The sequence below is a fragment of the Neolamprologus multifasciatus genome, chromosome 4, assembly GCF_963576455.1.
Source record: "Neolamprologus multifasciatus chromosome 4, fNeoMul1.2, whole genome shotgun sequence".
Taxonomy (NCBI): domain Eukaryota; kingdom Metazoa; phylum Chordata; class Actinopteri; order Cichliformes; family Cichlidae; genus Neolamprologus; species Neolamprologus multifasciatus.
This window is the reverse complement of record NC_140442.1, coordinates 22,364,196-22,391,500: the sequence shown is the minus strand read 5'-3', so window position 1 is coordinate 22,391,500 and position 27,305 is coordinate 22,364,196. Positions and strand designations below refer to the sequence as shown.

Here is a 27,305-nt window from a genome sequence, read left to right as displayed (position 1 = left end):
AAAAACAGCTAAACATGAGAGGTTTTAGGACAAAGTTTGTGTTTTCCATTGTTTGAGCCCCGGTTCCAACCAAAGGAGGTATGTTGTATCAATAGAAAAGGGCTAACTTGGTCATCATTTTGCAGAAAAAAAGAGACTTCTAAAAATAAAAACATAAGAGGTTTTTGGACAAAGTTTGTGTTCTCCATTCCTTAAGCCAGACGTTCCCAAAGTGTGGGGCCCACCCCCTAGGGGGGGCGCAGAGCCATTGCAGGGGGGGCGCGGCATGAAAAGGGAAAAAAAAACAAAAAAAAAAACACAACGCTTGGACACTGCTAGCACGGGGCGCCCACACAAACGCAAAGCAGGAGATGAAGCATAGCTGAATATGTTTCCAAACCAACTTCATTCTAGGCCAAAGACTAGAAAATATGGTGAAGCACATCTTCCCTTTGGTTTTACCTGCACAAGTGCCGAGGTAGGTCTCCCTGCAGGATTGGTTTTCCCTTCGTCGGGAGCAGCGCTGGGCTGTTTAAATCACGGACAAACAGTATCCCACATTCTTGATTTGTAGTTCACAAACACTTGTTGTAATGACTAACTACTCCTGACATTTTGGAGATGCTAGCTCTTTATACAGTAAAGTTACAGTGGGATACAAATAATATCAGGCTGATCCTGCCACAATTTGTTCCCCCGGTTCAAATCACGGACAAACAGCATCCAACAGTTGTTTATGTTTTTGAACCCATTTTGCAGAGGGATTTTTTGAAAAATGTATTGATAGCAATGTTGAATATTATTACACAGAAAAAAAACAAAACAACTACATGTAAAATAATTACACCGTGACGCCTCTGCCTTTGGAGGACGTGTTCTTGCGTGCGTGCGCGCGCGCGAGGGGGGGGGGGGGCGCGAACATTTTTCTTGTAAAACAAGGGGGGCCCAGCAAAAAAAGTTTGGGAACCACTGCCTTAAGCACAGGTTCGAGCACCATTTAAGCACCGGCACCGTTTCAAAGGTACCAGTTTGGCACCGGTATTAGATAAAACCTAAACGATACCCATCCCTAGACACAACCTGATCTCCCTCAGGCAGCTTTCTTGTCATTTTCTTTAAGCAGACGTCAGGAATAGTTCCTCGGTGCTTCTGCTCTACAATCCATGATTAATAGTGTTTTGTTGTGTTTTCGTATCCATATATGCTTTCCTTCAGAAGGGCTGGACTGCTGTTCAAGACCACAAGTTTAAAGAAAGTCTGACTCAAGGTAACAAGACAGGTGGCTCAAGACCTTTGCACAGTACTGTGACTCTATTAATGTTATGGATTGTAAAGGCCTGGAGTGTGTACTGAATGCACAAAAAATCTGAAACACTAGATCTGGCTGCTCATATGTACCCGTAACAAAAAGTATGCCTCTGTGGATTTTGTAGGATGAGAGTTAATACTTTTAAAACCATTAAGGGTTCATCTGTGACCAGGCTGCAGTAGATGCTCATTTGCCCTAAAATGTGCAAAATGCTCACATTATTCAGAATGACAGATGAAGGAAGTAGAAAGAAATGGTGAATTGCACTGAGGTACTGATGCTAGGAGCAGAGGCCAGATATGAAGTCGGGACTGAAACACACTTCGTAAAGTAACAATGCGATGCTATTAAGGTGGTATTACATTGTCCTTTAATACATTACATTATTCAGTACATTCCATCTCAGGCACATCATCCTATTTTTATAAAATATTACATTAGGTGCCTGTGGTTATATCATCATTTTCTAAAGTACATTTGAAGTACAATTAATATTTAGCAATGGACTTAATATCACATGTTGAACATGTGGAGGAAAATGGTGAAAGTGCAATATAAAAACATAAAAAAAAAGATAATTAAAGCAGCTGCATGGCATCGAGCACCCTCCCTGAGTTAACCTACATAATGAAAGATACACTTTACATTAACACAGTCTTGGCTCTGATTCCTAACATCAGCTATACATTATATACATGTCACAGACAGCGATTAGTTATTTCCAAAAAGGACAAAGTTAAAAGCATTCGCATGTCATCTCTTGGCAGAAAGACGTAAACATCACAGGAGACGAATGATGATTTAAGACCCGTTGTGATCAACGCACCCACTGGTTTGTGTTACAGTGATTCATTCTTACTATTTTACAAATCATTTAATGCAAGTTTTAAAAGATCTGACATAAATACACACCTCAAGTCCTTATTCAGACTTGTTTCTTCTTTATCCTATTTTGTGTGACAAAGGGGGGAAAAAAGACTCGATTTTACCTCAGAATTTAACAGTATATACGGCCAAGGTCAAGAACGAACTGCTAAGCCAAATAAAAGCATTTATTTCAGGGTCACGATGTCATCTTCGATATAAACGTGGAGCCGATCGGTCATTGGTGGACGTGGGCTTCAGCTTAACCGTGGCGAACGGATTGGTACCCCTGCAATATACAAGGAGATAAGGGCAGAGGAAAATAAAAGTTGGGTTGTATGAAGGTTATAACCGGAGAAATGAGCATTACATTTCGAAAACTGTACAAACATCAGCTCAAAAACCTGAAATGTGAAGGATAGTCATGGTTTTCCAAATGCTGCTAACTAAAATGGTTTCAGCACTTGAATGCACTTCAAACTCTAATGGAAGCAGTGCTGTGCCATTTCAATCACTGCCCTCAGCTGTTGCTCTCCGATTGTACGGGTTCGTGATACACTTCAAAAAAATATCATTAGCTCCATTTTAACAGCCTGCCTCCAATTTGAAATTATATTATTCTTACTTTGGGAAGAGCTGCGGTCGGGAGTCATTCACTTGCGATCTCTGTCAAAAAAAAAAGGAAAAAGAGAAAACATGATGAAGAAGGTACAGTATGAGATAGTGAGAACCATTACAAAACCACAAAACAAAGACACATGCACTAATGGGAGCTCAGTGAGATCGAGCTCTTGACCCTCTCGCCCTTTCTTTTTCACTTGGTCCTCCCACAAGGGGGCTGATTGATGAGCCTGCCCCACATGCACATCGCAGTGGGTCCACAGTTGACACAAAGTGCAAAACTACATTTTTACAGTAGTGATGGACTGTAAAAACAACAACAACTGAGAGCAAGCAAAAACAATCTGAAAATATGCTTTAAGCTCCTGGCACTCAAATTGTTTCTGCATGTTCCCAAAACGCAAATGCTATTCAGAGCACTTTCTTATCTCAGTAGCACCAAAGTGAAAAGGTCATTTCTGGAATTATTTCCAGATCACGGCAGGGTGCTAAAGAGGAGCAAACGAGGAGCACACACACATACATGCACACAAACTCCAGGCTCACATCAGCAGCTCGAGCTTCCTCCCTGCATCCACCAGAAAGAAGGATGTGGTGTCATTGAGAACAGCACCTGGCCACAGTGCCCCTGCTGGACAGATGGGCAAATGCCACATTTGTAGCAAAGGTCTGCAAATATCGCACCCCATGAGAAGTTCCATCTCGCTTGCCTATCTTAATTTTCTCCATTATCTTTGCACTCACATGCAGTTTTACATGTTCGCTGAGTCCCACACTTTTTCCCAGTGTGGTTTTTGAATGATCTTTATTGTTAATAATCTGTGGGCTGGTGGTTAGAACTTTGTGGTTAAAACTTGGGTTAAGACCAAATGAACCACATATTTATGGGAAAAGGATGTACACAACTGTGGGAAAGATTGATTTTTGCAAGCGGGCAAATAAGAAATCATTAATAAATTATCAGCAATTACACATGCAATTACACAATTACATAATATGACACCACCCGACTAAATCTGTACAATTCACAGTGGATCAGATATCGATCTATAATAGTGATGGAAAAAATAACCATTAGATAACTAGTTGTAGCGTAAATCTCTTTTACAAAGACTGCGGATGATAGATGATAGGACAGAGGATTGACTGATATTCTCCTTGCTGGTTATTAATAACTGACTGTCATACCTTATTTTCTGAATTAGACATGTTTGAATTCATAGGTGGCGCCTTATTCATAGACTGCGAATGTGGTTTATTCAAAGATGGTGACTGCGGTGGCGGCGGTGGTGGTGGAGGAGGGGGCGCGGCCCCACTCTGACTTCTGACACTTGGTTGGTCGGGCAGGCTGTTCATGCTGTTGTTGCTCCTGAGAGTTGCTCTACTGAAATTATACAAAAATTTAAATTAGTTTAGAAATACAATTTTTTTTAAAAGCACCTGGACTTTTTAGGTCCTATTGATATAAAACCTGGTATTGGGTATCTCAACGATACTTTGTTTCTTTCCTGTAAGTTCAGGATGTAGCCCACTGAAATGTGTAAAATAAGTTATCAGACTTTGAAAAATGTCTGATAATTTTTGTGTTGACTGCTGCGTATACTTCATTTATAGCTTATAGCACATTTAAACCAAGGAACTTGACCCAAAGTCTGCAGTATAAAACATAACTACTAAAAAGTCCAGTTGCCTTTTTTTTAAGCTCTTGAGGCTACCACAGAAATACAGCATCTCTGTTTTTATACCCAACACCTGATCCCTTTCTCTCTCTTATTCACGAAAGCAGGTCTTACTTATTAGCCGAGGGATGGATGGATTGAGTTTTCACATGAGATGCACGGGCCTAGCTTTGGTGCAGTTGATAACGTTCACATTTAGCTGTGGCAGACTGTGTGTCTAACTGAAACTGAAAAAAGTTTTACTTTAGCAGCTCCTGCTGAATTTCCCCACAGCAATAGGTCACCCAAATATTTTAAGTAGTTCACCTATTATTTCAGACCATGAAATTTCATACTGACCCTCTTTTAAATATGTTGGCCCCAAAAACAATAGGGACAGCCTTGGGGCAACTACATCATGTTTTCTGCATCACGTTTGAAGGCAAACATTGTGCATGAGGTTTAGTTTCCATCCATTATTACCTGCTGCTATTACAGAAAAGAAAGATATACTGACTGAAAAGCAATAAAGGCGAAGCATCCTCCATTCTGAGCAATACGTTGTTTTTGTCATGATATACCAATACACTTCTGTAACAACCACCGATTATAGCAACATGACGTGACATTTGACAATAAGAGGCACCGCTTGCCACCAGGGCTGATATACTTTAAACTACAGCAGGGCCAAAGTTTGCAATGACACTGGGAAACAGACCTAAGACCTTTCTAGAACTTCATTCGTTCCAGCTACAAGTAGCAAGTAGGACTGTGTTTAAACAAACTTATTAACAACAACTAAAACCACCCACACCCACTGAATATGAAGAGGAATTATACTTCTGGGAATGAAATGAGACAGAAAAACAAGGAAGAGGAGACAAAAAAAGGAGACAGTGGTGAATGGAGCAAATAATTATGATTTTGTATAATGCTAAATAGCTAATTAGTTCTAGTCTAACCTTGAATGTAGGAGTGAGAGACACTTGAATAATGTAACTTCCACTAGCCCCAAATTATGTTGTTTACTTCGAAGTTTAAGCAAGTTGGCTGGGTATCAGAGTCTGGACAGCAGGAGTTAGCTTGTTAGTATAGCTAGCATGCTGAAAGAATGCAGATGCTAGTAGCTGCAGTATTAATACTTCAAAATCAGTCAACTCGATCTTGGGCATTATTACCATAATGCACATGCTCTCTGCCAGTTAGAGTAATTTTTTACATGCTGTTTTATAGGACTGCTGGTGGTGTCAGATTATATATAACATAATGGAGAGAAAACTCTAGAACTGTTGATCACTGATGATCGGTCAATTTAATGAGATGTTTATTACCTGGGGGCGGGTGACACTGGTGGATCGTCCACTGCTTCCACAAATAAGGCTGGAAACCATCCTTGACTGAAAACAAAAGGTGACAGAAAGTAAAAGCTACAGTTGTTACGTGTTAAGTGAAAGAAATACACATATAGGAACATGTAACGACTTGTGAGCCTTTTAGTACTGTGTGGTTAATGCCAGTCAGTCAGGTTGGAACTTTTGCCTTTGGGTAGCATCTGTGTTAAGTACAGACTAAATATTTAATTTTGTTATCTTTGCTTCATTCAGTGCACTTTTCTCATTTTTCTTTCTTTCTTCTAGTCTAATATTTTATTCCTGTATTTTCTATTCATTCATATGTTGTTCATTCATATGTTCATAGTGAAACTGACCCTTCTTAACTTTAACAACTACTGCTTGCACGAATTCTAAGGACTACACATTTTCTCAACACGCAGAATGTAGAACTGTCCAAATTTGTTGAACTTACATAACAAAAAGCAGTAGAACAGCAAAATATATACACTGTGTGTTCTGATAAAAGATTTCTAGGTAGTTTACAGACAATCTTGATGAGTAAGTAGTTATATGTAGCAGAGCTATGCAAACAAATTAAGATTTAATGTGTGTTTGGGGTTTGCTTTTGCTTATTTCTAAATGGGCTAGAAGGGCTTATGAGGCACTATCTCTATGTCTACAAATAACCCCATTCATTTTGTACTATGCAAAAAGTATTACTTTTTTCTTATTAAACTGGCCTATGTCATGGTAAATGGACTGCGCTTTTCTACTCATCTGAGCACTGAAAGCGCTTTACACAACATGTGCATTCACATCTTTCTAAGTGCTTCATAGCTAACATTCATACTCCGATGGATGCATCGGAGAGCAATTTGGGGTTAGTATCTTGCCCAAAGATATTTGGCATGTAGACTAGGGGAAGCCAGGAATCGAACCACCAACCTTCTGATCAGTGGATGACCTGCTCTACCACCTGAGCTACAACCATCTGCAAGCAAATGACAGGAACAGACACTTTGCACATCCACACATGCAGTCTCCACGCAGTCACAAACTACGATTTTTTTTTTTTTTACCGTGGGCTGTTGTCGGCACGTCCAAACAGCCAGCCGTTCCTGGGCTGTTGGACCAGCACATTAATTATCTGTCCCCTGTTGAAGGACAGCAAGGTGGGGTTGGAGCCAGCAGGCTGGTGGGCCACCCGGGCCTTCATGACTCGTCCTCCACCACCACCTCCTGCTGAGTCTGCTCCGAAGCGAAAAACGCTTCCCTGTGGAGACGGGGCTGGAGGAATAACAAATGAAACACAAAGGTACAAAGAGAACAGTTTGTTAAGCTGATAAACTTTCTTGGCAAAGAAGAATCTCTGGTGAAATTATTAATTAAAGAATATTAATGACTAGATTTTTTGTGTGTGTATGTAACTCAGAGGGTTAGGAGACTACTAAGTGTCTTACTCCAGGCGCAATGCTTTTGTTTTAGCAGCAGGGTAATTCATTGAATTACACTGAATGAGCTGATGTTATTTTCCCCTCCAGTGAACACTGGTTACAACCTCCATTATTTCGCTACTGTTGTTTATGTTCTATTTTGATAAATCATTACTCTGTCTATTTTTACTCTAAGCAACCAAATAATTAGCCTTTTTTCAGCTGAAAGTACAAATGAGGAGCCATGAACGTGCACGATGTGCAACGTTATTAAGAGGGCAATAAACAGTTAGAGAAAAAAAAAGATAAAAACATCTGGTAGCTGTAAGCATAATAAGCACTGATGAATAGCCATGATGGGATGTGAATATTTAACAGACAAGCATTAACGTGACGGGAACACATTTATTTTTAAGTGGAACTAAACATCAGATCACTGAAATGGGTTTTTCACGGTGGCTGTGGCTCAGGAAATAGAGCGTGTTGTCTAATAATCAGAATTTCGGTGGGTTCTCCAACCATGTGTGTCATAGTGGGTAAGATACTGAACCCAGAGCTTCCCCTGATGCATTGTTTGGAGTGTGAGTGAATCTTAGGTTAAACATGCTTAGGCGTAGATAAAAGCTAGAAAGTAGAAAAGCACTATGGATCATAAATGCATCACTTGAACACCTAAAAAGCTGATGTTAAGTCTATTTTAAAGTATTGTAGTTCTTTATTAGTCCGCTGCTCACCTCTTGATGGTATTTTGCCGAGGGGCATCTCGTCTCTGCTCCTTCTGATCTCCTCCTCCCTCATTCCCACCTGTATGAACATATAACAAGCACAGACTGAGACTATATTCAAATCTGTTGTCATTTTCCAATCATGTAAACATGAGGTACTGCTGTAGTTTTTGTAGAAAAGAGTAAACTAAGAGTGGACTAAATAAGCTTAAACCTGCTGGAATTTCAGGTGCAAACAACATTTCTATTAATCTCAGAATCAGAATACTTTATTAATCCCGAAGGAAATTATGGATCTGATATCCAATCACTAATCTCTCAAAGGTTTTTGAGAATCCTCTAAATCAAACTATACTGACAGCAATAGTTGGGGTCGTTTCAGTCGAAGCTGACCTTCCACAATAAAAAATGAATACTCTGCCATTTGTGTCTCTGATCGGTAGATGACTAATTTTCCTAAGAGGAAACACCGCCCACGTAGAGTGACAGGATTTGAGGTATGATGCATTTTTTGCATCTGATTGCTTGAGGGGATGTAGATGACAAATTTTAGGCCTGGTAGCCATTCATTTCACGTGGAATGAGCTGAAAATTTGATGTTTTATGTAGACTTTACCATGTGAAGTAAAGCGAAAATTAAAATGATAACTGACCTGTCTTAATGAATCTTTCATGTTCATTTTATACATTTTTTTTAAAGTTCTCCTAGGTTCTCATTAATATTATGTCCCTGTCTTGCTTCTTTTTTGGTTTCTTTTCTGCTGCTGTGGGAGCTTTTTTACTTGTTTTGCTCGATATGTTCTTTGTTCTGATCACTTGTACATACTGGACTTTTTTATTACAAACCCAGATCCAAAAGATTTGGGAGGTTGTGTAAAATGTAATTAAAAACAGAATGCAATGATTTGGAGGCCCGTGCTGTATTCACAATAGAACACAGGGTGAGATTAAATTGCATCATTTTTTAGAAAAAAGATTTTGTATTTGATTGCAGGAACATGCCTCAAAAAAAGTTGGGACAAGGCCGAGTTTACCACTTTAGCTTCCTCTTTTCTTTTAACCACAGTCTGTAAAAATCTGTGAACCCTTGAACACAAATACCCACAGATTCTCAGAATCTTTAGAGAATAAAAAAACATTATTCTGAAATTATCCCACAATTTTCAGATATTTTTTTTAATTCACTGATTTATTTTTTTTAGAATGGTAAACCTCTGCCATCATTACTTCTGAGAAACTCTGCCCCTATAAGATGCTGTTTTTTTTTATATCCAGTCATGTGACTGACCTGTTGCCAGTTGACTTAATCAGCTTAAAAATGTTCCTGCAGATGCTTTGTCGCAGTACAACTTCATTTTCTAGCTTTTTGTCGACCCATCCCAGACGTAGATGAGATAATGGTAAATTTTCTATGTGTATTCTGTTCTATTTTGAATAAAATATGAATTTCTGAGATGAACAAATCATTGCATTCTGTTTTTGTTTGCATTTTACACTTTACAGTTTTGTTTCCTTTTGGATATAAAAGAACAATTAAGTATCATAGCATTTCTGTTTTATGACTTCACTACCCAGAAATTATTCATTGTGGCATTTTTGAAATTGCAGTTGTTGAGTGTTCAACAACTGCAATTTCTTGTGTATTTCTTGTGAAGGTAGTTTACTTGTGATAGCAGCTGTGGCAGATTAGTTTGCACCAGCGGGCCAGGAAACAGCGATTCATTTGAGCTTAAAGGAATAGTTCCACGTCTACTCACTGACTGTTAGATGAAAAGATTTATTGCACACTACAGCCAGCAGCCAGTCAACTTATCTTAGATACATGGAGGGAACAGTGTGGCTCTGAGGTCAGTATACACATAGATGCTTTTTTTTCCCTTTTAATTTGTCAAACCTGACTCACAGGCTTTTCTCTGTGATACACTGGGATAAATCCCTCGTCAGACCAAAACAAACACTGGATCAATGCTAATCCTCTGATTGTTATTATGAAAGGATATGTGGGATATGGTGGTTCACTGGCATGTTGCCTTCCAATGAGGAACAGACTAGCAGGGTTTATCTCAGGGACATCTTTGGTCTTTACTTCAATAGTAATTGCAGCTGTTATTACAAAGAACAATGTGGTTTTGATTTGTGCAATTATCTTTGGTGGTAATAAATCACTTTACAGAACAGAGACAGTAAAATGTGCACATATTTGAATGCTACACAGGCTTCAGATTCAGATAGCTTTAAAAATGTGTGCCGCATTCTTCAGTTTATAACTTTATCCCTCCTCTAAAGGTTTTCTGTAATTGTGTTTTATGCACCAAGTGTGATTCATTTTGAAGATTTCAAATCAATCAATGCTAACCACCAGAGGGCACTCTGGTAACAAAAATGTTGTGCTTTCCCCCACAATGGTGTGCCTTGGGTCTGATGTTATGCATTTCTCAGTGGAGATAACTCACAGCTGTATCGCAATTAGATTTCTTATCTAATATTTGGCTCATGAATTCAGTTCTACTCAACAATGCAATTGTTAAACTTTCAAGCGGTTTTCAATTTTAAATTTCCCAAAATAGACTTTAAAGAGATTCACTCAGTTTTCCACCCCAAAGACAGGATTATACCCCACACAGCTGCATATTTTTGGAGTTGTGGAAGTTTCATATGTCACTGTGGCTCCAAACCTTGCATAAATAATTCAGTTGCTAGGGTGAGTCACTGATATAGACACACTTTCTTCTGAACTCACAGTGTTGTCCAAAGTTGCAGGTCTGTGGGCCTCCGGTTGTCTGGTGGCATCAACCTCTTCTGTCCAGGCAGCAGCTTTCTGCTGGAGAGTAACACCGTTCTGCAACACATCATCATCAACACACACACACACACACACACACACACATGCAGATAAATATTTTTCCCCATTAGTAAGTGAGGATTAACACAGTTGCAAGCTTAGGTCAGAGCAGCTTATTTTAATGCTCATTTGGCCAAAAAGAGGAAACTGAACACAATCTTCAGAGTGGTGCTATTACACATACCATTCGTACAACTTTTGAAAAAAAAATGTAGGTTTAAATCAAAGTAGTTTTATTAGTCTTGCCTTACAAATATGCCACCAGCATGCCTTTCTGTTTACAAGACCGAAATCTGTTTCATCTGGAAAAGGCTGTGGCATTAAAAGTTTGTGAAAAAAGTTTATCCCATTAGGCAATAACTGGCAGATGGGGCCAACTTTTCGAGCATAAGCGACAAATGAAACAAAAAAACAAAAATCCCAACTTCTGATTATGAACTCAGCAAAAACTTTTGAGTCTCTGAACTCGATATTTAATTAAAATATATATTAATGCCAGGAATGCTTTTGGGAATTCCCTGCGATTTGTTAGTTCAGGGGTCCCCAATCCCAGTCCATGAGGGCCGCTGTCCCTACAGGTTTTAGATGTGTCCTTGATCCATCACAGCTGATTTAAATGGATAAATTACCTTCTCAACATGTCTTGAAGGCTTTTGAAGGCATTTGTTTGTTTGTTTCTACATGAGCTTTGATCATTCTCTGTAAGATTAAGCCCAGCTATTGAACGGCGTATATTTATTATATATTCGGGTGTGTCACCAGGGTGCAGGGAAGACATCCCCCCCCCCCCCCCCCCCCCCGTCCTCTTCTGGCCACCTGTGCCTCAATTTTATCTCACAACTTAGACATCCACATTACTTACACTCTCGTAACACACACATATATATATATATATATAGGGCCTTGAGGGTGGGCACGTTAACGGCGTCCAGTAGACGGTCTGTGTATTCAAACCTACCTCTGGCGCCGGTGCCCACTTCTCAATTTTAAATCCATGTAGACATTGAGGGTTCTCGGGAGGGGCCGTGCTAACACCTGCTGCTCTCTGGCAGCAGCACTATGCTCTCCCTTGTTTTAAATACACTTTAGAGCAACACGCAGCAGCACTACACTTGAGCGGGAGGAGGGAGGTATGGGGTCTTAACACACCCCCGTTCTCTACTAGCCATCGGGGCGGGGGGGCTGGGAAGAGATGCTGGCTGTCCGATTGGCCTCCCTGCTGCTGCGGAGCCTGGGGCGGTCTGCTTGCCTCCACCCCGGAGGGAAGGGTAACATCTCTTGGGTCTGGGTGCCGTTTCCCCCTCTGGGGGCGAGGATACCTGGACCCGGGGTATAGAGTATGTTTGGGGAGTGTGATTGTGTGTACATGTCCATTTACGTTTATTCCTACGTTGGGTGAGTGCTGAGTGTTTGTATATGTGTGCATGAGGGTGGGAATGCATGTCTGTGTCTGTGTGTGCCTGTTTGTCTGTGTCTATATGTCAGGTCGGGTCTTAGACTCCACCTCTCTGGGAACTCCCAGGCCCTCCAAGTGTGGAGGCCTATCTCCCCTCACCACACTCCCTGCCGGTGACTAATGCCCTCAGGGGTCGGTGCATTGTTGGTTCTTGGTGTCTGGGGCTGGGCGCTCAGGTCATGTGCCAGCTCACTCCCGGTGGCTACTTGGCGGGGCCTGGTGCCTGCTGCTCGGTCAGGCCTCTTCCGGGGCGTGGGGGGCCCTCGGGCCTCCGGCCTCTGTGCCTGCGGCTCGGTTCACTCTGGCACAGCTGGCTGCCGGCAGAGCCGGCGGGCACGCCGGTGCAGCCCCCTCTAGCTTCTGCCCGGTGGCTACTGGGTGACCCCTCGTCTGGGGATCCTCAGCCCTTCCCATGAAGGTGGCACGGATGCCCCTCCGGTGGTCCTCCTTGGGCTCTTGCACTCTGGGGCCTCTGGATGTCTGGGGCCTGGATCTCCTCCATGCCTGCTTCATGCCCTGGGGGACAGGGCTATGGCTCTCTACATCCTCTTGCAGACCATTACATGGGGAAACCATTTGAATACAAGCACGCCGATCCACACAGGTGTGCACACGGGTGTTCACTGTTCGTAGACTTAAATCACACCTTTCTTGGCTGCTACTTCAAAGCACATTGTGCGCTGTCTGTCCTGCGTGCTGCACAACAACATTCAATATTTAGTATTTACTGCTGTTTACACTTAGCTAGATTAATGCGATGGTGTTTTGTATAGTATGTTGCTTTGTTTTGGGTTTTTTTTGCTTGTTTTCTATTCTTTTTCTCTCAGGTGATCCCGGAGATATATTTTTTCCCCCCTTTCTCACTGTCCCTCTCCCCTTCTGTTTATCTTTTCCTTCCTCTTTCTTTCTCCCTTTCCTATCCCTCACTCACGTCTGTCCCGTCTGTAACAACTGAAAATAAAATAAAATAAATAATAAAAACAAAGGTCGATCAAATGGACCAATACGGCAATGCCATGATGAGCCGTTTGGCAAAATAAATCCATTGGGTATCCTTGTTGGTCTTCAGACAACAATTCTGACGGCTAAAGAACCAAATGGGACAGGCAAAAAAAAAAAGAAAAAAAAGAACGGCGTATATTTTAAAGTAAAGGCTGTAAAACCAAGTTAGTACAAACGTCACTAATGTCACATAACTTTGCCGACATGTGGCCAACAGTAATGTTTTAATGTTCTTCGTTATTAAACATTTGCACATAAATAAGTGACATAATATTCAGTACTTACTTAAAGTTTACTCTTCAGGCGCCCCTCATCCGCTGTTTTTTTTTCGGCAAAATTATCCATACCCACCGCCGCGCTATGCATTCTGGGATATGTTGGGCCACGAAGTCTACACCGCCACGTCCTTAAAATTCAGGGAAATTAAGGACGCATTTGAGGGCCGCATTTTGAGCAGCCTTCGAATTGGGACAGCCTTCGTCGCGGTGATGTAATCGGCTTTAAAATGCAGCCTTTAAGGCTGCAGACCCTGAATTGGGATACAGCCGAAGTTCTCCAGAGGCCTGGGAATGAACTAATCATGTGATTCAGCTGTGTTGACCCAGGGTGATATCTAAAACCTGCAGGGACACCGGCCCTCGTGGACTGGAATTGGGGACCCCTGGGTTAGTTGCTACTGAATAGCTGTGCAGTGTCCACATTTTCTAAAAACCAAATTGGTGATGCCCGAAATGTTTGACTTGCAGCTTCAAGACAAAGGTCCACATTCGCTACATCTGTGCTTTATATGCAAGCTATGTTGCAGACATAGTACACCCCAACAGGAAAATCAACCACACCTACCATGTAAGGTGCACAAGCACAAGGAACAGAAAAAGAAGCCCAAGAGATTGGGTATGTTCCAAAAGTACCTCCTATCTCCTTTTCTAACCACTTGTCCTTGACCTCGATGACATTTTTACTGTGGTCAACAACAAGCGGTGGGTAGGAGAATTCGTATGGACGCAGGACATAAGAAGAGCAGTTTGCTGAGCATCCAAACGACACTTGTCTCCTAAAATGATGTGAGGTCACTGTGTTGAATCAACAATGTGCAGAATATGAACTACAGAACACACGTCTTACTTCACCACAACTTGTTCTTCGCCTAAAGCTTCAAAATGAGAATGACGTGAAAACTAACACTTCATCAAAAAGGTTGGAACTTTAAAGAACATATAGGGCCAGATTTACAAAGATTATATGGCAGCCCAAAGCCTTCTCACACAAAAAGCTTTTGGATTTACTAACAGTTTTGTGAACATTGTGGATATTTTTGTTTTTTGTTGTTTTTTTGAGTTTTTTGGCAGCTGGCCTGTGACGTATGTATGATGTATCTGTGATGTATATTATGACGCACGTATTTGCAAACGTGATTTACTCACATTTGTTGTGCGTTATTTATTGTAAATTGCACAAAATCTAACACAAATAAAGCCTAATGCCTGTCGTGGTTGTCATAGTTGCTTCTCACGTCTTTATGTGGAACAAGAGGGGGAAATTTTATCAGACCAAGTGTGTTATTGGTATGGATGGATGGCTCAAAACTTTGGTTCTGTCCTAAAACTCTTGACTCATAATTCACCCTGAGTAATTAGAGGCTTATTTCTGCTTGTCAGTAATGCTGGTATTGTAACACAGCAGATCAGAAATTAACTTGACAGAGCTGTTTCTCAGCAGTGCGCACACAGTGAGTGATTTCTCTCCAGTCTTTAATAAGTAAAATTGAAATGTTTGTCTAAAGCTTTTTGCAGCTAATAATGAGATTATGTCACTATGTTAGATGAATACTCAGAATGTTACCTTCGTTAACACAGGCCAGCTCAAATTCTGATGGTAAATAACATTTGGCATTCTTCTACACATCCTATAGGTCAGCTGTTCCACACAGATTTCAGTTTTATACAGTGCAATAGTTTGTAATATTGCAGCTCTCCTCTGGATAAATCCAGCTCTCCACCTCAGTCTCAGTCCTCAAGACTTCAAGCCCAGTGCCAAGAGGTTTCTAACAGAAGAGTTATCCCTCATATCCTTCAGACTCCTCCCACTGATCTGACCTGCCTCACTGGTTTCTGAGAGTAGAAACTATACACGCGCCTATGCACTGTAATATTTTGGTTAGTAGGCCCAGATAACTCTCTCTCATGCTTCCTCATTGGGTCTGGGGCTGCTCTTGGTCGAATGCTGGTTAGTACTGCGAGACAACAAAGACAGCATCGTTTAAACCAAACTAAATTCTACGGACACTTGAACGCACGTTGATCAATTAATATAGCTCATAATCTTGATTTAGAAAGTTGATATAGATCAATGTTGTGTAAGGCAACAACGGGACGAGAAGAAGATTAATTTTTACAGCAGTGTGATGTTCAGAGTTCAACTGTGCATTTAACTGTTGTTGAAACTTCAACATTGTTCAGCAGGTTAAGGCTTGAAATGGGAAACACAATTACAATTCACATTTACATGATATGACATGCTGTCACTTATGGGATGGCGTTTTCTCCTCTCCTTTCATAAAGGATGGTCCCAGTGTTTTCTGTGCTAAAGGGGGTAATAAAGGAAGTAGTGGAGCTTATTTCTTAGGCACCAGGAGAATTCGAACATTTCTTATTATGTCTGCCACACAGACACTTACGCATCACTTCACTCAGTTAGGAACCTTCCTGAGCAAAATGGACTACTGGACGGTATCAAGTGATCCAAACAACAAACTTTCCAGATCAAAATCTGATCAGCTGCAATGAGCCTGTTCCACATGGGCCAAACCCTCATAGGACCTGAAGGATCCCCTGCCAGCGCCCTGGTGCCACTAAACCCATGGGCCTCCTTGTTCACATCATGTTTAAGCTGCTTTGGTGGATTTTATGCTCCCCTCCCCTTGTGTTTTTTTCTCTTTGCTTCTTCTCCTTTGCTCCTCTCTCTCCTCTCTCACTAGTCTCCCCCGTCTTCCCCCAGTATGTCAGGGGGAGTAATTGATCCTTTCCCTGCCCCTATTAAAAGAAACCCAGGAAAAGGAGTTCTCTGACTCCCAAACAAAACAGCTCTCTGCTATCCCCACACCCTTGATTTTTCCTTTAGCGATTTATTTTGTTTCTTTCTTTGTTAGCTTAGATTTCTTACCATAGTTGTATCAGGAAGGAAGTTCTGGGTCCTTTGTCCCAGGCACCTTACACCTTTTCCCCCCATTTATTTTGCCAGGGCTCAGGACCTATAGTTGATGTTTTTTCTGTTTACGTTTTTCAGTTTTCTGGTAAACTAAAACTCAGTGTGGTAAACTAAAACTCTTTCTTTTTTACGTCACTAAAATAAGTTGAGCCTTCATATTTTTGCGGCAATAATAGTAACTATAACTGTGCTCCTGTCATGTCAAATCTATAATTAAATTGCATGAGATAATCTTTGGTTAAATAGTAACTGTGTCTCTGCTGAGCTCCGGCTTCATTACATCTTTCATGATTTCGATCATTCATGAGCAGTGTTGGGTAAGTTACTTTAAATTAGTAACTTAGTTACATTACTAGTTACTTCTATCAAAAGTAACTCAGTTACTTCAAGTTACTCGTTGCTTTCAAAGTAACTAGTTACTAGGGAAAGTAACTTTGGTTTTACTCAGAATTCTCTTGTTAATGTGTTGCTTCTATAACTTTGCCAGTCTTCTAGCTTGCTTACTTGCCACAAGTGCACTGTGCCACCTACCAATAGAAAAAAAAAATAATGTGCATATTTCCACGAGAGAAATCCCACGCCTGGACCGTAACGAGTAACGACCCTATCTAAATCCCAGTAACGACTAACGCGTTACTGATTTTGGCATAATAACTAGTTACCGTGCTCGTTACCACAATAATAACGTAGTTACTGTAACGCGTTACTTAATAACGCGTTAGTCCCAACACTGTTCATGAGCATCTTTCCTCAGATTCTTTCTCTGTTATTCATCTACTGCATTTTAGCATCTCTTTGAGCAGCTTTCCAACTGCTGATCATAAAGACATACAGCAGAGTGGCCACACCTTACTTGCTTATTCTCACATGATGGTAAGATTAGTTGTTATGAGGTCATATTTAATATGTTGCAAGGGTCTGTTTTGTACAGTAGTAGTTGTAGCATACGGTTCAACCAACATCTGCTCAACAGGAACAACTAACATGAAATGTCGGTAGAGCAGTATCATAAAAAGTGAAACAAATATCATAAAAGTGAGTCCAGAGTTCATAGACACAACCTGCAACCAGGCTTGCTGTAGGAAGGAAACCTGCTCTTGAACTTTAAAGGTCCGACAAATGGTTATAAAACAGGATGACCTCTCTCTGGGGAATTATATCTTATATCTTATCTTATGTTTCTCTGACATTCATTAGTAAACTTCATCTGCGAAGCGTCTCCAGTTAGTAAGCCAAAGTGAGCTATAAATATTACATTTACAAATGCTATTTGAAGTAAGTTGTATACCTTATTCATGAGTTTGGTGAAGGACTCTATCAGGCCACAGTGCTTTTCTGCCAGGAATCGGTATCTTCTCTCTTCCTCCTGCAGAGCCTGGTTATGGCTCTCCCTGAGGAAGTCCACATACTCACTACCACCCTGAGGATATGCCTAATTGACAGAACATGGATACAGAAAACTGTACAAGGACACATACACAAACAGCAGTGCTGAATTTCTCTCCAGTCTACTGAAAGAGTACAGGAGAGAAATGCACAAACCTGGCTGGATCTCCTCTTCAGTCTCTCCAGAGCTTCTGCCTTGCTGCGGAGTTGCATTTCATATGTTTCCCTGCTGCCCTGTATGAGAATGCATATCACACCTGTGTAAAACCATCTCAAACGCCCAGGTATTTACATTAAGTTGAAAATCTATTTGTAGAAGCTACAATTTTCAAGTTATATTAATTTCCAGCTTGATTTTTTATTTTATTTTTTATTTTTTTGGACTCTGCTAGAGTAACTTTGTATGATTCACAGTTCAAAATAAGCCTTTTTTTTTAAATACTAGGTCACAGCCCTGCCACTCAGTCCATCCTTTATGTGAAACAAGCTGGTTTAGTTTGTTGCCTTTTTAGGCCACCCTGGCTTAAAACCAGCGTTCTTCTGACTTGCTGCCAATTGCAAACAGAAGGTTTGAACAGCAGGTGTGTTGGGCGCCTTTCACAGCCAGACCTCTGACATCAGACAGATTCAAGAGAAGATAATCTGAGCTGTTAGAGCAGTTTGAAGTCTTCTGGGTCACTTTGACATACACTGACCTCATTATTTTTAGCTTTGGCCACGTTTAGCACGACCACCATTGTAAGCATCTATAAGAGGGAAAGCATAAGAGGTTCCGTTTACCCTATCCTCTCATACTCTTACAGTCCCTTCTGTTTTGTTCTTACTTACCAATAAGTAATCTCTGTCTAATCTGACATTTTTTTCCATGGAGTCAAGAACCTCCAAACTGAACCAGCGGAACTGAGAAGAGACAAAGAAAATAAAGTTACCCTAAAAACATGAAAAACCAGGAACATATTCATTCTTTCGTAGTCAAAGACTATGATGAGCAATGCATGTCTACTAATATGTAACTTACTAATCCCTCAAGTTCTAAGGTGAGTCTTCGCTGGCTCTCAGAAACCTGAATCAGGACATCTCCTGAAAGATGAGTGGATTATAAATATATAATATCTTTACAGAACAAAAACATGAAATTATATAATGTGCATTTTGACTTCCAAACTCATCAGGTATCAACAGATTAATTAACAGATAAACCAGATTTATCAGTAATGATAAGCAGGTAAAATATGTTCTGTTGTTGCTAATATAAGATCAGACCGTCATGACTCTAAAGTCCTTTTTGTGTCACAGATACTGAATGATCTCACAACTCACTATTGCACAAGCGGCTGATTTCAGCTTTGTGTTGCTCCAGCCTAATTTTTATTATTTTATTAACCCAGATTATGTTTTTCCATGTAGGTGCATGTAATAACACGCCAAATTAAGGAACTGTATTTCTTAGTCCATTAAAAATAAAGCAGATGTTGACCAAAGTGTTGCACAGCTGATGGAGAGAAACCAACATAATGGCTTTGACAGTATTTTGGACAATTTCCACTTGTGAATACAGCCTAGAGTAAAGCCGAATAAAGACTCGTGAAGGAGTAAGTCAACCCTGAAACTATAAATGTTGACAGCATCAGTCCAAGGCCCACCTTTCACGGTTGACAATTATGGAACTGCCATCATATTAGCAGGTAAAGAAATGCCGTAAGAGTTATTTCAAAGCGAATCCATAAAGACGTGTTCAAGGCTGTACTAACAGTGATTCAGAACAACAATAAGGAAACTGTACTTATGAAAGGAGACTTCTCCAAAAGTACATAGCTACAGTACAATGAAAAGTATTTACCTCCTTGTTCGTTTTTTTCATAATTTGTACACTGTTTCTCAGATAATCAAACAAATTTCAATATCAGGCCAGTATAACCCGAGTAAATACAAAATGCTGTTTTTATATGAGGATTTCGTTTATTAAGGGAAAATTTTGCTCTAGAGGAATTTTAGCACACTTTTCTTTGCAGAATTATTTGAATTCGGCCACATTGAAGGGTTTTCAAGTATCAATGGCATGTTTTAGGGTAAAGGCAAAGCATCTAGATTTAAGTCTAGACTATGACTGCCTCATCCCCAAACCTTCTCTTTTGTTATTTGTTTGATTTTTGTGAGTCATTCAGAGCTGGACTTGTTTTTGTGTTTTAGATTATGTTGCGTGACCTAAGAGTGCTTGAGCTGTAGGTCACAAACTGATGGCTGGACAGTCTTCATCAGTTTTTAGGCCAGGTAGGTTTAGATAGCTTTTATCCCTTATTACAGGAAAGCCAAACTCATTTTCCATTGTGGGCCACATACAGGACTGGTAAAAGTCCCCCTTCTGTCAGCGTGAAGCAGTGTAACCACGTGTTGAATTCCTCAAATATCTTCATCTAAGAAATCTGATATGCAGTTTAAGTTTTACAGTACGTCTCAGTTTTTTTTACATGATAAAGAAATGCTGCTGTAGTAAATGGAGAAAAAGTACATTATTGGCCAAAATGCCCCGTAATAATCAAACTACATTTTTGCTTATGCTTTAGTTTTATTTTATTTGAAAAATGTATTACAAAAATATAAATTGCTATGGTACAAAATAAAAACGAACTTTTCTGTCATTTAAATATTTGTCTATTACGTGCTTACATTGTTGTAGTATTAACAGCCATAGCCAATGTATTTATCAGTAGCAAAAACCTGTAAAACTTAAATATTTAAGATGATTTATTAAAAAAAAAAAAAAAGGATCATTTATAAACTGCATTCTGTACTGACTCTAGTTATCTCTGTCTAATGATAAATGACATGATGATCTGAAATGAGGTAGTTTGCTAGCTCTGGAAGTTATTTTCTTGCTAACGCTGTTGTGTATATTACAGTTTTCCTAGTGTTCTTCTCTTTGTGGCTTTGTAAAGTGTTCTTTACCACTTTGTGTGGATGGCTGGTGAACTTTCAGTTTTGACTCTTGGGCTTGAGGACCAGTGTAAGTGATTTGACAGTTACTTACATTTTTATACAGTTTCCTTGTTACTATACTGAATTGATTTCTTACAACACCTCTACTTCCTTTTTAATGAATCTCTGTGTAATCCTGAAAGTTTCACAACTGCTTCCTGAGAAACCTCAAAGGTCAGCTCCTGCTGTCGAGATTTATTGGAGTGAAGGGTAGGGGATGGACCTAAACACTGATAAGAGCTCTAACCCAGTTCCATCATCATTTTCTAGCCTACTGAAACATTGCAGTACATTCTGGAAATGTTCAACTTATTCAGCTTGGCTATCATTTCCTCACCTCAGCAGGGAGACTATATCATTGTACAGTGTACAGTAAGAGTAGACTAATGATCCAGTTCCTACAAGGTCTTCAACTCCAACTGTTTAAACTGTCATACCGCTGACATAAAGCAGTTAAGTGAACGGAGCACGGCCCGCAGCCTGTCTTCATCTATTATTCATGTCCCCCGCTGACATCTGACACCCATCTGCCAACATTCTTAACTTACATAAAAACTCCCTGAAACATACATCAATTTAGCTTTGAACCCATCCAGCTGTTATGAATTAGAAATTAAAGTTTAAAGTTCTTCCACATTCTTCAGCCCGACTTGATTTGAGCCCAATGCAAATATTAGGTGAGTCTAAGCGAAATCTTTTAGTCCTTGTGTGTGACTGTTGCAAATGCTGCGAAATGCAGTGCCTTCAATTATTTCAAAGCCTATGTTTAACACACACATCAAAGGGTATGCTAATCACAAGCACACATTACGCATGCACAGCAATTATGAGTGCAATAAAATGCTGCCTCGGGGAGAACTGGGGTCCTCGCGATGAGGAAAAACATGTTTTAATGTGTTTAATAAATGGCCATGAATACATCACAGACAAACTGCTGATATCCTGGTGAGGTGCAAAAACGTCTTTGCGTTTCCACTCATCAGCTGTGGATTCTCACATACCTATGGAGCGTGATGATGCCGTGTGGAAAGCTCTCTCCCCAATCTTTGAAAGTGCACTGAAGTAAGCGTCACTTGTCGCAGCAAGAGCTGAAACACACACAAACACACACACACACAGCACAGTCGTTTGATGCTTTTCTTTAGCACAGTTCATTTTCCAGATATGGCACTTCAAAAGCAGGTAAAGACAGCTGCTAAATATAAGAATATGGACAATTATCGACCCTATTTGTATTCAAATGTAACGTTTATATACCCAGGTCCTCTGCCTGTAATGTACCAAATGAGTGGTTGAACAAAAGTATGCAAAAACAGTCTGAGAGTGTGAGACTGGCTCCTTTCAAGAGTGAAACATTACTGATTGTGCTTTATTACTGTCAGTCTGCATTTTATAAAGTGACGCTGGGACAGTAAAATTAACAAGTTCTAATTTTGTCACTTCCTGGTCTTGGTAAGAGCTCAGTGACATGTTATAAGTTTCAGGCTCCGCCCTGAACACACACAAGAAGTTTACAGCCGCCCTTTGCGGCTGAGAAAGAGACACATCTTAATCTAGTTCTCACGTCTGCAGGACTGTTGATGCACCACTGCTATTACTGATTAATTCTTGATACAATAATTGTGCTGTCTACACAAACACATTTAACTTAATATAATGAATATCATTTACATTTCATCATTTTAAAGATCTTCACATTAATGCACCAGCAGTGGGATGAGTGATGAATATGATGTAGGTAGTTGAAACACAGAGTTTAATCCTGGCTCTGCAATGAGCTCTTCCCTTTCTTACAAGACTTATAGAAAACATATAGAGCTACACCTACAAAGAATCCAGTAGTTCTGTATTGAACAAAAGCATCATTGTTCCATTATGTCCATGTCAAATATACTGGTGGAAGCGTGTTTGTCTGCTGATAATGTAGTCATAACAACGTTGGTTGGTTACAGACCCATAACTAAGGCTGTAATAGCACCAGCATATTCCCAAAGCATATGAACTTTGGAGTTGCACTCAGATAGATACCTGGCAGCTCCCAAACTGCAGTTTATGGCAGTTATAAAGATAGTTTTGCGAATTTTCCCCAAAATAACATTTAAAAAAATTAGCAGCAGATTTTTTCTTTGTTTTTGCTTCCATACATTTGTTCTTTTCTTTCAATACTTACTCTTGAAGGCTTGGACGTAACTGTTCCCCAGTGAAACCAGTTTCTGTAGGCCTGGGTTGAACTCATTAATCAAGCTCTGTTTACAAAAGCACACACACACGCACACACAGATATGCACAATTACAACAGCTTCTTTTGAGTATTGATAGCCAGAAAAATATAACAAACCCACTTAAAGAGGAATCAATATGGTTAATCTTGAACTCAATTTATATTTATGAGCACACCCGCTCTCTCTCTCTCTCTCTCAACGCTGGAGCCTCTGCAACACAAGATTCAAATCTCTGCTGCTATCAATTGAAAGCGAATGCTCGTTGAATTCGAAAATGACATCACGAGTTTTCCACCTCAGTATAGCCACGAAATGTTTCCATGTTACAAAATTTGCCCCAGTTCCCCGAAGAATATCTCGAGAGGAAATCAAGTTTGCTTAATGCAAGTGCGCAGCCCACACAAAGTATCTGTTTCTTACCGAGTAAATCCCCAAGGTGGAGCGATGCAGCTGATCACTATTCATTTCCGACATGTTTATATCCAGAATAGTGCAACTGTGAATTGAATCCAGAGAAGGTCTGCAGGCCTTAAATCTCTCTGAAAAAGTCCCACAACCCTCTGAAAGAAATGAGAGTTAGACTGGGTGTGGAGCTGAAGAGCGAAGGCAGCTCAGTGAGGTGGTAATCAACACCGGTATGGCCTGAGAAAGATAAGAGTAAATAATTAAACGTGGCCCAACCATAAAACACACTGACACATGCTTTGTGTGTGCTCAGGTGAGTGTTGCCTGAAATGAATGTTTTATTCAAGACTTTAGTACATATCTGCTTTCACAAATTGTTGGAAATGATTAAAAAAACTGTAAAATTACACTGTTATTATCATATAAAACCATATGTTTTCAATATGAATTCAACAATTTCTCTCGGAATTCAAGGATTTTCCTTTCCTGCCCCAGATCAAGGCTAACAGTTTCCTCATAGGTTTATCTATTGTATAATTTCTTACAATAGCATTTTTCAGCCGCTAGTTTTTCTCCTTTTCTTCTTGGATTAATACATATACCAGTTGATTTTTGTATCAGCAGTGGTCCGGGGGCAGTGTATATGCCTTATAGGTTGTAAAAGCGTTGAAAGATTCTTGATGATTCTTATTTTTAGGGTTTATGAAAATGAATGAATGAACCTGTTTCTTCTCAAAGCAGTATTATTAGTTATGCAACTAATGTCATTTAAAGAAAGAAATATTTCTTTTTTAAAATGATTGACAGAGTGCTCATATCCACCTTGATAATTATACGTTAATGGCAAAAATTAAGGGAACAAATGTTCAGTTTATTAAAAGTCCATATGCAGTATTGGATGCTTTGGATTGGGTCCCCTGGGACCTCAAAACATTTGTGCTTTTAAAAACACTGATCAACACAAACAAACTGATTGGCACAGTCATTAAAAAATGAAAAAATAAAAAAAACACCCATCAGATATGAGAAAAAACATACTTCGGGTGTCTGCACGGACCATAGTTGGTAGGATGTAGTTTTAACAATGCTCAGTTGGTACTAAGTATGCGGAGATGGTTCCATGGTTTCATGTTGTTTACATCAAATTGTGATCCTACCATCTAAATGTCAGGGCAGAAACCAAGACTCGGATCAGAAAACACTTCTCCAGTCGTCCACTTTCTAATTTCAGTGAGCCCATTGGAAAATCAACCTGAGGTTTTTGCTCTTAGCTGACAGCACTGGCACCTGATGTGATCTTCTGCTAATGTAGCCCATCTACTTTAAGGTTCAATGTGTGATACTATTCTGCATCCTTCGGTCGTAACGAGTGGTTATTTGGCCGTTCTCCTGTGACTTCTGCCATTTTCACCCAGATAACTGCTGCCAACTGGACATTTTCTGTTTTTTGGAGCATTCTTTGTGAATCCTAGAGATGATTGTGTAGAAAAATCCCAGCAGGTAAGATGAACCCATCTGGCACCAACAACCATGGTCAGTTTGAACTTCAGCGAGTCATCTTTACAATGACTACATGCCTAAATGCAATGAGGTGCTGCCCTGTGATCAGCTGATTAGATATTTGCATTAATCAGCAGTTGATCGGGCATATCTAGTGAAACTGTATGGAAGACGTATATAAGTATAAAGTATATAAAACATAATCATTGCTTTTTCTTCCACAAATAGCCATAAGGAAGGAAAGAAACTTGAAAACCTTTTCACCTATTGTTCAGAAAGACAGGGGCAGAGTTGCCTTGTCATATTTGATCAACATCTCAAGTGTGTGGGAGGAAGGTTATCGACTCCTCTCTTTACTTCAACTATCACATTTTGGTACGCGACCATCCTGCTGGCAAGCTGAAACACACACTGCATTCATCTCGCAGGTCAGATGGATGTATTATTGTCAGCCTGTAGGTTGTTTTTTAAACATGTGAGTGTCAGTGAACTCCTCATGAACTCCCAGGAAAGAGGTGTGGGTGTTGCGTGGACAATGATGTATTCCTTTAGTCAATTTTAGGGCATCGATTGTCTTCTAAGCCAGGCACAGAGCCCAGAAACACTTAGTGAAACCTTTGGTTAATTTTTTAAGCTATAATAAATTACAGACCCAGAAATCTCTTCGTAGATTTCAGATACAAACCCTGTGCAAAAAGTGCAACAGCAAAATGAAACATTTCTATCACAGAAAAAAAAAACTTTAAAGCTCTAACAGCGCAGTAGCACACAACACAAAGGTCAAGGGTGACTGAGATAATAAACTGAGCTCAGACATGCTGGGCACAGAGTCTCACAAAAGCTTTTATAGACGTAATAGATCAGGACTGCATTTCTATCATTAACTGGCCAGGAGCAGCAGAGTCCAGCATGCTTTACCCAGACTGGCCTTCTTAATGCACTCACATCTTTTATAATACAGCTCAATGGAGTAAAAACAAACCATGCTACAGGGCTGACCCTTTATTTTGTTTACAAAAAAAATCCAAAGAAAATATAATGTAATATCCATTTAAAACATTCACAGCCACAAGAATTACTGCAGGCAACATCGTACAGTTTTGTGTGCAATATATTGTGCATGCTTGTATGTTGAAGGCTCTGTTGTTAGTCTCACTTGCAAACTGCTCACGTACAAAGAAATGAACAGTCTGTCATTTTTATGGCAGTTTAATTTAATAAAGAGAGATATATCAGCCAAAATTCTAGAAAAAACACACATTACATAAAGTTATAAATCAATTTACATGTCATTGAGTCAAGTAACACTTTGATCCACTACAAAACAGCCACAGTTCTAGCTCCCACAGGTACTGATACTGTCATGGCTACTGGACGGACTCACGCGCAGACAGTTCTTTCTTAGAGAACAAAAGGAGATTTATTTACAACAGGGATCATCTCAGTGCTATATATATGTACAGTGAGTTGGGAGGGGGGTCCAGGGCTCCAGGGAGAGAAGGGGGGGGGGGGGGGCGGGATCCGCACACACGCACTCCTCTTCAGCCGCACTCACTCCAAAACTCCACACACGCTGCCACACCCAGGCAGGTCCCGTGATTTGGTCCAGAAGAGGGATATCTACACAGAGAAGTTAACGTTAGTTCCACAGCAAAATACATACAGGGGATTCTTTTGATAATGCCGAGAGCATGAACTCAGGAGGTTCAACGTTCCAGCGGTGAGCTGCTCTGTGCCACTGCCTTAAATAGCAGCCGGGGAAATCAGCCAGATCCACAGCAGGTGGACACAATCACACAGGTGCGTGGGCCAAGAGCGAGAGCCCGTAACGAGCTCCACCCAGGCAGAGAGGAGGAGGAGAGACAAAGAAAACAAAAACAAAAATGAACAACAACAACAAAACCTGTAGCCAGCGTGAGCCAACCAGAGAGACACGGGGACCGTGACAGATACTCCTGATCTCAACTCAATGTGTGTATAAAACACGTCCATCCATAGAATCACTTTCTTCCAATCCAACCTCCCCACCACCAAGGGCCAGACCAAAGAACTGTGAAAGGATGTGAGGGACGTGATTGCAGACCTGCATAAGGCTGGAGTGGACTATAAGACCATCAACAAGAAACTTGGTGAGAAGGTGAGATCTGCTGGTCCGATGATCCAGAAATTGAAGAAATATAAAACTAAAAAAAGTCAGAAACTACATGGTAAGAGCTTATTAATGAACTGAAGACAGTGGGACCACAGTCATCAAGAACACCACTGGTAACCACGTTGGTTTGAAAACTTACAGCACACACAAGATCCCACTGCTCAAGAAGGCCCATCTTTTGTTTTTCACTGAACATCTGATTCGGAGAAGGTTTGGGAGGAAGTGCTGTGGTCA

The 27,305-nt window shown here is 40.3% G+C and overlaps 1 protein-coding gene across 1 annotated transcript; it reads right to left on the bottom strand.

The window, feature by feature from the left end:
* Window positions 1-949: 949 nt before the first annotated feature.
* On the bottom strand, window positions 950-26,399 carry baiap2l2a (BAR/IMD domain containing adaptor protein 2 like 2a). Its single transcript, XM_085156740.1, has 14 exons — window positions 23,435-26,399; window positions 22,963-23,038; window positions 21,794-21,880; window positions 18,835-18,896; window positions 18,645-18,716; window positions 17,973-18,050; window positions 17,719-17,862; window positions 10,664-10,762; window positions 7,933-8,002; window positions 6,845-7,052; window positions 5,763-5,828; window positions 3,962-4,157; window positions 2,778-2,818; window positions 950-2,441 (listed from the first exon to the last, which is right to left on the bottom strand). Exons 1-14 carry the CDS (start codon window positions 23,486-23,488, stop codon window positions 2,360-2,362), a joined length of 1,335 nt encoding a protein of 444 aa, XP_085012866.1. The 5' UTR covers window positions 23,489-26,399; the 3' UTR covers window positions 950-2,359.
* Between the last annotated feature and the right edge of the window lie 906 nt (window positions 26,400-27,305).